The 12,258-nt window shown below is 39.0% G+C and overlaps 1 protein-coding gene across 1 annotated transcript in view; it reads right to left on the reverse strand.

Annotated features, from left to right (window-relative positions):
* LOC104624010 (vitellogenin-1-like) overlaps positions 1 to 12,258 on the reverse strand; it is a 43,109-nt gene that overhangs the window by 12,184 nt on the left and 18,667 nt on the right. The window contains 13 exon segments of the mRNA XM_010291260.1: positions 134 to 190; positions 274 to 569; positions 687 to 1,110; positions 1,754 to 1,923; positions 2,800 to 2,970; positions 2,973 to 3,006; positions 4,590 to 4,734; positions 9,786 to 9,971; positions 10,084 to 10,177; positions 10,266 to 10,455; positions 10,714 to 10,833; positions 10,913 to 11,014; positions 11,101 to 11,225. Of these exon segments, the coding sequence (XP_010289562.1) occupies positions 134 to 190; positions 274 to 569; positions 687 to 1,110; positions 1,754 to 1,923; positions 2,800 to 2,970; positions 2,973 to 3,006; positions 4,590 to 4,734; positions 9,786 to 9,971; positions 10,084 to 10,177; positions 10,266 to 10,455; positions 10,714 to 10,833; positions 10,913 to 11,014; positions 11,101 to 11,225 (2,114 nt within the window).

The following is a 12,258-nucleotide window of genomic DNA, read 5'->3' on the forward strand; positions in this document are numbered from 1 at the left end:
TTTTGGCCACCATCTGTGTTGATATTGGACAGTATGGAATTCTCAAGTGAAATTAATCAAAGCCCTTCAGAAATATGCTTGATCATATCAACTGTAGTCACCATGGGTATGTGCACTTGAATAAGGGACCTACCCGATGGACATGAGTAGACCTGAAACGGAGACGGTATACTTTTGGAAGGTGATCTTCCTGCAAAATGCCAAAAGAAGTTATTACCTACAACTCAGTAAGGATCACCTCCTAGCAGAAATCAAAGCATTAGGAAATTTTACCCATTCTGTAGAAATGTCGTGACTACTGTGACTGTTAAATTGGGACTTGACATGTTTCGTCTCAGCTTGTCTGTCATATTTGCTGTGGCGATGGGCAACACCAACACTTTCACTGCTGCTAGCGCTGGCACTGCTGGTGCTTCTGTTGCTACTTTGTGTTTTGTGCTTCTGCTCACGGACACTCCTCTCTCCTTCAGCAGCACTGGCATGTGGAAATGATATGGTCTTGGACTGCTTCTTAGCCTTCTGCTTTATACCAGATGCCTTGCTACTGCTGCTGCTGCTGTTCCTGCTAACTGTGCTGCTACTCCTGCTTTTGCTGATACTACTGCTACTACTATGGCTGCCCTTGCTGCTGCTACTACTGCTACTGCTTTTGCTGCTGCTACTACTGCTTTTGCTGTTACTTTGGCTGCTGCTACTGCTGCTTTTGCTGTTACTTTGGCTGCTGCTACTGCTGCTTTTGCTGTTACTTTGGCTGCTACTACTACTGCTTTTGCTGCTACTTTGGCTGCTGCTACTGCTGCTTTTGCTGTTACTTTGGCTGCTACTACTACTGCTCTTGCTACTACTACTACTTTTGCTGCTGCTACTACTACTGCTACTACTACTGCTTTTGCTGCTACTACTACTGCTTTTGCTGCTGCTGCCACTGTCCCCAAAGGGATAGAACTTCTTTCCTTTGGCTTTGGACCATCTTGTTTTCAGTTTTATCTGGGTGCCTCCCTGTGATGCTCCATTGTCAGAGTTGCTGCTGGAGGGGCTGCTCGTTTTACTCTCGGCACTTCCACTGGTGCTGCTGGCACTGGACGATGAGCTTCTGGATTTTCTTGTCCCCTAGTCAACAGTACCATTGGAAAAACAAAATTATTTTTCTGTGTTCCTGCAGAAGGCTGTGAGTAAAAATCAGATACAGAGCACTATGAATCTCTCTGCTGCCTTAGAAGACAAAATGTATGCCTGATAGCATTCTTGCAGTACATCAAAATAAGGCAAATTCATAATAATGTCTTAAAATGACACACAAGTAGAACAATACCCAAAACCCTTTTGTGATAATGAACACGTAGAAATTGTTGATCACACAATTACACATAACTAATATTGGTAATGACAGCACTGCAGCTGTGACTATCTCAGGCAAGTTGTGCAGGTAGGTGTCATACCTTTTTGCTACAGTTGCAGTAGCTGGAAAGAACTGACTACCTTTTAGGCACACAACAGCTATTTTATGTCTTACAAGAGAGTTTCAGAAAAACCTACAAAACCAACTTGGTCTTCCTCATGTCCTCCACCTGCAGAAGAGATGAGTGCAAACAAAAGACTTGCAGAAAGACTTTGTGCACCCAAAAGCCTGTCTTTATTTTCAAATCTTTGTTTACTATCTAAACAAACCAGGCTACTTAGTAAAAGAAATATAAATAACCAAGCGTTGTGTAACATCTCCCACAAAACTAGAAGTGGATTTTTACAGCAGTACCTGGTCATCAGTATCATCAAGGATTTTCTTCACTCTTTTAATTACTTGTTTGCTGGAAGATACTTGAGCCTCTGGATCTTCAAATGTTACTAAACGTACCATTTTTGTAGGAGCTTGGTCTCCTGCTTGAATTGTGACTTGTATTTTTTCAATAGGTGCCGCTGTGTAAACTAAAATTGCACAGCAGTGAGTATTACTGTTAGTATTAGCAACTGAATAATAGAATAAACCAAGTTTTGCTATAAGTTATTTAGCCATTCTTCCCCAAATGAAAAAAAAAGCTCATTGATTGCTTTTTGTATTGAGCAACTTTGTTAAGAAATTTCTATAATAGTTAAAGTACATACTAGCAATAATGAAATTTTAAAATATTAGCATGATACTAGTTTCTTTTCAAGGCAAAAACCAGAATGACCAGCAGATTTAAGTCAAGTGAAGTGGATTGTTTAACTAGATAACCCTGTGCGATAGAGAATTAGGCATCAGAAAGGAACTAAGGCTCAACTGTTGAACTGTAAAGAATGGCCCAATGGTTAGGCCATTAGTCTGATGTTTAAGAGACCTAGATTCAGTGTCCTGCTGTGCTTTTACTTCTCATGATCATGGATTAAGACATTAAGGACTAGATCCTGGCAGGGTTAATCCATAATTCTCTTTAAGAGTCTGGGTTTTTAGAGTGTAGCTACAGGACACTGCATCAGATCTGTTGCCCATGTCCAATTGCTCTGTGCTTGCATCCCAAATCCAATGATTCAGGATGCATCAGACACGCTCTGCAGGCACAGATCAGCTCTGCTTGATGCTGGCCGTGCTGAGTGGTGCTGCTGGGAGAGCTGGGAAATCGCTGCTCAGAGTGGGAGAGAAACGGATTCCTCCTACAAACATAGTCTGTGGCCAATACTGGCAGGGCTGGTAGGTCTAATGGTAGTTCTGCTGGTATTTAAGATAGAAAAGATATATATGTACATATACAAATATATATGTATATACATACACACCCCTACCTACTCACCCGTTACTTTCTTTTTATGCACAGTTGTATTTACCTGGCTTGAAGCTCATTCTAAGGGCATGCTCTCCAACTAGGTAATAAAGAGGCACATTTTTGATAAATGCCGCATGTACGCTTTTCCTTTCAATGCACACTTGAATCCCAAATGTACTTGCATTGGTGCATATGGACTGAACAAATGGCTCTTTTTGGGAAGAAGAGCGTAATTTCCCGATGAAACATCTTCTGCAGACTGTCTGTCCTATAAGATAATACACATGTCAAGTTAAACTGAACAACTGTAAGAGGAATACTTGCATGTTGTGAGTCCTGTTTCAGTCATAGTTACATGTTTTCCACAGGAGGAATTAACCAACTTTTTAGGAAGTGATAGGAAGGCTGTCACATAGAACAACTTCCTTTCCAATTGGACAAAATTATCCACGGAATGGCTTGATTAGACTACCTAGACTAAAAAGAGCTTCAGGATATAAGAGTGGAAAAGTATATCACAAATTAATTCTAAATAATGAATTTTGTTTTCCTGGAGTATTAGACAGTGTTAACAGGTTCTTGATGAATCTGAGTGTGCTCTAGAGTGACTGGAGTCCTTTCCTTTGATTTATGTTGGGTCAAATAATAGAACCTTCATCTATGTCCATGAAAATTCTGTCTCAGTTGAGGTCTGACATGAATGTGAGGCTATATCAACTAGAGGGTCAAAGCATATCAGATGTTAGAAATTTCTACTCAAGACTTCGTAATTTACATGTGTTAAGCAATGTTTGCAGAAGAACAAATTAAAATTAATTAAAATTAGAATCAAATCCATGAAACAAAAACTATTATTTCATGGAGCAACAAAGCAAATTGCTAAGAGACATAATCATAAGCTTTAATTTCACATGTGATACAGGTTTGCAATTAATTTTTTACTCAGTTTGTCATGTCTCACGAGATTCCAAACTTGTACGAACCCCACTGAAAAATTAGAATGTTAATCTTTTCTTTCCAAAGGAAATTCTAATGGTACTGGGAAATGTTCCAGTTAGTGCCATTTTTCTGTTGCTGTTCATTTAGGAATAATTGTGGACTGCTGGGTTTTCAGGAAGGGCAGCACAGAAGAACAAAGCAGAAGAATTTTTCTTGTTCCAGGCTATTGGAAGCTGCTCTCACTGACAGTATGTTTGCATATTGACTTCTCCATAAGAAAGTGCTGTACTTCTGTTCAACTCTTTTTTTATTTGAAAACTTTTCAGAGTTGCAGGACAACAATGAAACCAGAACAGGACAGTGTGTGTATTCCTCATCTCTGTCACTTTTTCACTGAATGAATTGTCACAGTGATGCCTTCAAAATGCTGGCAATCATAGAAGGCCTGTAGTGGCTTTTATGGAAAACTGTAGCTCAGGAAATCATTTGACTTGACACACAAACTGCCATCCATCCTTGAATCAGGATGGTTATAAACATTAAATTTGTCTCTACAAGTTGGGCAATGGAGCGTCTTCTTGAACTTTTGTGGCTGCCCCAGGAATGGGATGCTTGCATAATGGTTGCAAAGTATTTTAAAGATTGTGGGCCTATCCTGTAGATGGCAGTGTAAAATTAATTACCAATGAAGATGCCTTTGCTTTTGAAAAAGTATTGTAATTCTGAAGTATTACACCCTTTATTTTAAAATAGTGTTACTATAGGGCTATTTGTATTATTAGATTGAACCTGACTTATTTTGAGCAAAGCCGCATTGATCAGAGATGAATTGTACATTTTCCTATGGAGAAAAGAAATTGTCTCCCACTGATTAAAAGCCCCAAAAGAATAGTTAGACACTTCATCATTTACCCTGATGTTATCCGTCTCGCCTGATGCAGAATCTGAATCGAAGGACATCTTCATTATGTCAGGCACTGCTTCAGGTAGAAGAACTGGAGTCATCTTACTAGCAGCCAAATCCCCAATATTTCGTGTGACAGCAAATGTCTTAGACCTGCAGAATAATCATTAGAGGAAACCTGTATCAATAAAACACTGCCAAGGAAAAGACCTGAATAATGCCTTGTAGCACGTACTCAGCAACAAGTATCATACCTTGCAAATTGCTTTACAGATATTTACAGTATCTTTCCTGTTAGTCTTATTTTCAAGGACTGCCAAAAAAGAATAAAGACATGGACCAATTTCAGGGGCAGATAGCTCAGTTAGGCTTTTAGAATCATGTGTACAAGTTAAAAACATTGCAGTTAATGGGATCTCCGTATGTCTAACGCCTTGAAGAACAGCCCACTTACTTAGAAGCCTGGCTATGGATTAAGTTATTAAATTTTTGAGTCTTATATTTTGATCCTCTAGCCTTCTAAATATTTAAACTCATCTTCTGTATGTTCACTGCTAAACTTAGTTCCCATTTCCTTTGACATTATATTTGGAAAAATACTGCCATAACTTAAAAACAACCTAGGGACATGGCTACCGAATGCTGTTTCCTGTGCAACTTTTGTTACAGCAGAACTAAAGGAAGGAGCCTGAACTGATCAAAGTAAATGTCTCCAGCTTGATCTAACTGCATTGGTACTCATGGTTTGACAAGACATCAGAGAGAGACATTTAGGAAGGTTAAGAGCTTATTTATATAAATGCATTCAGTATACAGTTTCCAAATGTTGTGGACTCTAAGAGTATGTCAGCATCCAGGATGAGTGATAAAAAATGCAGCATGAGACTGAGACCCTCATGGCTAAATATCCTGAATCCCTGGCTCCATACCCCATGTTCTTCATGGAAGTTTTCAGTGCTGTGAAAGCTATGAGTTTTGTTTTGGGCCAGAGAAAATATCTTGAACATTGAACACGCTGAGAGATGAAAACCTATTTCCCTCAGCTATTAACATTGTGGTAACTCTTCCTTATTAGCCATTTATCCGTGCTAACATCCAGCTCAAAATTCCCCATGTGTTGTTTCTCAAGTATGAAGTTGATCTGCTTGCCCTGGGGCTTTTGTGGTCTGCCAGTGGAGGTGGCCTTTGTGACAGTGAATGGAAAGATGGTCTGCAAAATGGTCTCTATTTCAATATGGTCCACACTGTACTAGCCTGAACAATTCCAATCTAACCTATTTGAAAGATGAATTTGTATTCATTTGATAGCCCTCTTTTCCTCTTGAAGCATCCTACCATGCTGTGTGCACTGTAAAGCACACAATTGCACTTCATGTGGAACACCTCGATAAAACGTGTGTCATCTGTGGGCTTTGTTTTCTTTTCCATCTCTCCCTTTTTTTAGATAAGGACGTGACAGCAACGCTCAACGCTGGGTGAGAGGAGAACCTTGAATGGAATCTGAAATAAAATATTCTCCCTAACAAGCTGAGGGGATAAAAGAAAATACAAATCAACTTGCATTTCAGATGGCTCATCCGGGTAAGGGGACAAAGAGGGAAATGGCTTTTATTTTAATCCCATTCAATAATTCAAGTGACCACTGAACTGCAGGCTGGGTCTCCAAGCAGAAAGCCCTGGGGTTTCTTTTCCATTTTTTTAAAGTATTTTTCATGCCAATAGTCTACTCCTGCCACCTAATGAAAGTGAAGGATCGATTCCTCCCTGTTGAGCACAGAGAGCCGACAAATGTAGCTGCATCACAAGTGACACATGTCAATGTCTGCAGAATCACACGGCACAGTAAAAATAGGCTACAAGAGCTAGCTCTGGTGCTTTAACAAGAAAAACAGTCACAAAGAAGGCCTAAAGCTATGGTATGAAAGAATCTGTTCTCTCTGATCCCACACAAGGGATACAAAATAAAAGGGAGATTTTCCAATATGTATTAGTGTATTTTTTAGATGAGAGAAGAAGCTGTGCTATAGTATAAGCCAAATTCACTGCAGGGGTAAGGGACAAGCAATTCAGCTGTGTTGGACCCACTGATGTTTCAGTGAGTGTGGCCATACATACATCCCTAACATGGGCACAGAAGAGCTCAATGCCTGTTTAAAACAAAACAAAAAAATCAACGAAAACCTATTTTCCCGGGTTTTAAAGCACAGCATGGCAACATATCTAAATAAATAAGAAGCAAGAGACAACCCTCCAACTAGACCTTTAGCTCTCTTACTGCTGTGGCGAAATCAAAATTTCTGCTTTTTCTACACATCATCCTTCTGACCTTGGTGCAAAGGTGTTATAATGACAGAGCCTTGAAGCACCAGTCATTTGCCTTCTCTGTCCCCAGACACGCTGCGCTGCCTTGTGACCTCAGAGCGTATGCTGGCTCTTCTGCATTTTGCGTATACATGTTGTATACAGCATTGTAATGTAGTAATTCATCGTATAAGTTGCCCATGTGAAGCAATTTCTGCTTATCCTACAGCTAAAACAAGCAAAAAAGCCCTATGATAGACACTCTATTCAAGACTATGTATATACTTAATAGCCTGTCATTATGAATATGTGATATATTTGCAAATTGCATTCTCTGGCAGCTCTCCATATTTATAGTTTAATCACAGGGCTTTAATTTTCCCTGAAATTTATTTGATTTTTATTTCTTCCTGTAAATTTTGTTTAAAAGTATGTTTAAATAGGCATCTGTAGTATACCAAATAATTATGTTAAAAGAGCCTTAAAAATAACTATTATTTTTAATTAAATTTAACTTTGATAGGATTGAATTGAAACACATGCTATATATTTTCTCCATGGTATGATTAATTATTTTGCTCTGATTTTTGCTATGAAGAAAGTCGAGTCCATAATGTGCTGATTTGTCTTGGGAATACAATCACTCTATCACCAAAGTTTTAATTATTTTTTTTTCTTTAGAGTCTGCAATTGCTCACCTGAGTTTCTCTTTGTCTCCTGAAATTTTATACAAATCCCACAGCTGTGACAGGTTATAACCTATACGGTGTGTAGGATATAACTGAACTTAATACTATGGAAGACTTTGCTTCCTGCATCTGGGTGTGAGAAATGAAGGGGAAAATAATATCACATCCTGACTAGCTTTAATGACACGGTACTATAGAAGGTAACCCACTGACCATCAAGATAAAGTGCCTAATGCTAAAATATTTCAAACAGCGCTCACAAACAAATGAAAGAGCAATAGCTTTCTGGAACCATTTCTTTAAATGGGAAATCTAAAACTAATGAGGGAAGGTGTCAGAATCTCTCTAAAATATTGAATTCAATAGGTTTTTTTTTCTTTGGTGGAGCTATGCAAAAGGAAAAGAAAGTCTATGTTAAACTAAGATTTTGGACTCATTCTATGTAAAGAATATATATGTCCCTTCTCTCTATATATCACGCCTGCTTATTTCTCTTCAGACCTTTAAGATTTTACTTTGCTTGTTCCTTGACCTCCTCAGTGATGTGGTTCAGTGCTACATTCTCCAGTTATTGCTTTGCCTTCACTTGTACTCATTGCTGTTTCATTGCTCTGTGTGATTTCCACTGACCATTTGTTTTGTAACAGTGAACGGGAATGTTTTTGGAGAAAAATTGGTGGTGTTGAAAGTTAGCCAGTGAATATTAGCTTTCTCATATACTTGGTGTTATAGAGCTATTTCCGACTGACTACTTCACTTTATAAATGATAATGCTGCAGGGTCTAGAGTGGGGCTTGGGCTGGAACTCATGGACTCCTCCACTGTAATTCCCTACGTCTGATACTGACTTGTTTTATGCTTTCTGGCAATGCATTTAACCCTTTTTGTGTCTAATTTGTTTTCCCCTTAAGTCAAAGGAGGATAATATTTTGTATTTTGCTTTGCAGGGAGGATCCTTCTGCTAACATTTGTAGCTCTGCTTGAGTCTCTAAACTCTGTATCAGTGTCCAATATTCTCATTTCAGTACAGCATCCTTATTGAGTTCATTAATATCTGCCTCACTTTCTCTGACAGTGAGAGCTAGTGAGGGTAGGCACCTGCTGTCCCTGATGACAGTGGGAGTGGACTGTTCTGGTCTTCACAAGAAATTGAACAAAACTTTTGGGCTGTGGCACCCCAACAGCTTACACACAGCTAACCGATGCTCTATGAACTGCCAAAACCCTCCTTCCTCTGCATGGAGAACCTGATTACAATCACGTTTTATAGAGTAGAGGAATCATCTTAGGGAGGAGGATGTGATGTCAAATGCCTAATAGGGTGGTCTGCAACCATTGAAGAGCAAGGGAGGATAATGATTAGCCTCTGTGGTGACTAAGATGAGGAGACCTGCAGAGCTTCTCTGGGCCAGCAGCCATGAATGCTAATTGTGGCTGGATCAAGCAAGTGAGCTCTTTTATTATGGCTGTATTCCTAGAGCAGAAACTTGTTAACATTTCTGCGCATTGTGTAATAGCTGGTTTCTGTTGTCAGTGATGCTTTTTCCTTTGTGATGAATTTTCAGCTTGTCTTTCTCAGTATTTTTTCATGTGTGTGTGTGAAGGTTTTCTAAGCTTTGGTCTACTGCTTTGATTCCTTGGACATACTCTTTCTGTTCCCGCCCTCTCTTGGTGCTTGTATTTCCATCTGTTTGGCATCTGGCTACAATAGTTTTCCAGAGCGTATTGTAGTTGCATGCACTGATAATAAATCAAGTAGACCTAACAGGCAAGAAAACCAAATGGCAGCCACAGGAAAACAAGGTAAAAACACAAGAAACACCAAGTCCTCCATACTCGAAGGCATCAAATGCAAATATATATGGGTTATCTGTTATAATGGATAGGATTCAGCTGGCTTATATCTTACCTAGTGTTTCGAGTCCAAATATATATATATATATATAGGTATAGAAATTTCATGCCGTGTGTGTTTCAAGTATCTTATGGGTCTTAAGAACCAAAAATGGTCTGAAAGGGGATTTTCAGGTGAAGACCACAGCAAGTAAAGTATCTTTTCAAGCAAAGCTTTGGTACATACCATTTCATTTAAATTAAATAAACTACACCAATTATTGCCAGTTACCCAAGCTGTCAGTCAAAGGCAAGATCCGTAAGCAAAAGTTCTGTTTTTTTTGTAAAGACTCTGCATTGCTACATAGAAATATGTCTTACCTTACAGTAATTATGTTAGACTCGTCTTTACATGGTGGAATTTCAATTTTGATATCTTTTTCCTTCATATGGACAGTGGCAACAACATTCGCAGGTACATGAACATTCATTTTGGTGTGTGCTTCCAGCCCTGCCTGGATCACGTGTGTGTTGATCCCCATTACAAAGGTCATCTCCTTAGCCATGCTGAAAAGATAGAATGAGGGTAAAATTAAGTTCATATAGCAAACAGATGTTGAATTTTTATGGCCTCTGTCACTTGGAAATATGACTCTTTTATTTTATACTAATTATTTACCTTAAACTCATTTTGGATCGCAGCCTAATGTTGGAATTTAGTAACTCAGTCAATCTGAAATCAGACTTTGGAGAAGGTGTAATCTGTGCTTGAACTATTAGAAAGAAAGCCAAAAAAGTGTTAAAAATCCCCTTCAATCCTGACAAGCATATTTGTATTGTGCAACTCTTGAAATACGTTACCATTTCCTGACACTTTTGTGATAGAAGAGTAATAGAAGCTGGTCTCCATCGGGAACCCAGTGCAGGTAGGCACAATACGACGGATCTCAGAGGACAGTAAAGCCTTGGTCCACTGCCTCCCTACACCACTCTGAAGGCTACTGATTATTCTCCTTATTGAAGGGATTTTTTCATCAGGTCCGTACCATGCCTGCAATTACAGAGTTCAACTTGTCTAAATAAGCAGAACTTGAATATCATGATCTGTGTCATTAACTGTGCCTCAGGGGAAAGTCTGCCAGCAACGATCATAGCTAATCCTGATCAAAGCTTGACCTTATTTGCCTTGATTAATACTAAAGACAAAAACCCTCTTGAATTAAGAAGTTAAAAAAAGGGAGAGAATGTGTGAAAGAAACAGAATTTTAAAGCTTTTGATGCTTAGGTGGCGGTGTTTTTGAAATGATACCTGCAATGCATTTTGGATCGTGTTTTTATCAAGTCCACCAAAGAACAACTCTTGGCCAAACATCTTCAAGTAGCCTGATGCAAAAGGTTTGTCTCTGGAGAACGCCTTCCAGTCAGAGAGCTGCATGAGAAGAGGAAGAAAGTCTGATTCTTCACAACATTTGGGGAAGCAAATAATTTTCTTTTCCCTGAGAATTTACCGTTTTCAGGATTTCCTTGAGGTCATAGTCAGTCTCCCAGTCCCTGTCAGGAGAGTAACCTTTAGCAAACATCTCCTGCAGTCCTTCAACCGTTATTCCCACCTGTGGAAGGAAGTAAAGTGTAAATGCCAATTGGATGATGGTCGTAAGAAGGGATGAGAGGGCAAACTACAGGTAGACCCAATTACTTCCAAGGGATCAGCCACTCTTCCAAGGAAATGTGTCCGCAGCTGGGATATTGCCATCGTTGGAATCAAGCTGCCCGCATCATTCAATACCAAATATTTAGCTGCCAGTCCACTCATAAGGAAGTCTGAAGAGAAACAGGCAGTAAAACACAGCACAGTTAGTTTTTAAAACCACAGTGTGCAGATTGTATCAATTTACTAATTACATAATTCAACTGATACAGCATGATATGAGAAAGGCCAGAAAACCCAGCTATAAAACTGATGCTATAAAACAGTCATAAACAGAATATTCTGCATTTTTGAACTATTAATGGGCAAAATTACAAGGCCTCTGCTCATTGCATGGTGGTTATGATATTTTTCCAATCACTTCTGCTGTATCATTTCCATCCGGTCCGATTCTATAATGTCAGCTTATGAAATGCTTTTATGAGACATCATTTAGGGCAACTTGACAAAGGGGATCAGAAATGAAAACAGATTTGCCATCCTTTGCTAATAGTTTACAGAAAGTGATATAGAAAGTCCTGTAAGGACAGATGGTGAGCTTTGTAGATTTGTCTCTCAAATGACTCAGAGGCAATTTGATACATCTAGTTCCAAATGCTGTAACTCTTTACATGAAATGCACTAATTGTTAAGTAATTGTTAACTATTGAATGAACTTTGAGCAAACATAATTTGTGTCTTTATTTTCTCTACTTTAGGTTTATCATCCATAATGTTCTTCAATACAGATCATCAGTGCAGAGCACAGTCATATATATTCCTCCTGATCTTGGCACAGGCCTATACAGTCCCATTTTCTGAGTTAAAGTAATCCCAAGGCTTTTCTAAGTTTCATTAGATTTCAAGAGGAACAAGGCTGACGTGATATGGAGACATCCCTGTCGTGATTCCTTTCTTCCAACCCTTCTCTCTCTTCACTTCCTACACTAGTCAGAGGAGAGGGGAGTATTTTAGGAGTCCCTGTGTTAAATTTCTGCTATCTTCATGTTAATATGTTCCATATATTGATTAAATCCCAGCACCACCAAAAATCAGCTTTGGGAATCCAGTACAGCCAGGATAATTTCAGAGCCCTGGAAGCTCCAGACCAATAATTTCAGTACCTGTATAGAAATGTTTGATGAGGTGAGAGGTTATGAGAGGTAG

This window comes from Phaethon lepturus, unplaced genomic scaffold (assembly GCF_000687285.1).
Source record: "Phaethon lepturus isolate BGI_N335 unplaced genomic scaffold, ASM68728v1 scaffold13017, whole genome shotgun sequence".
Lineage (NCBI taxonomy): Eukaryota > Metazoa > Chordata > Aves > Phaethontiformes > Phaethontidae > Phaethon > Phaethon lepturus.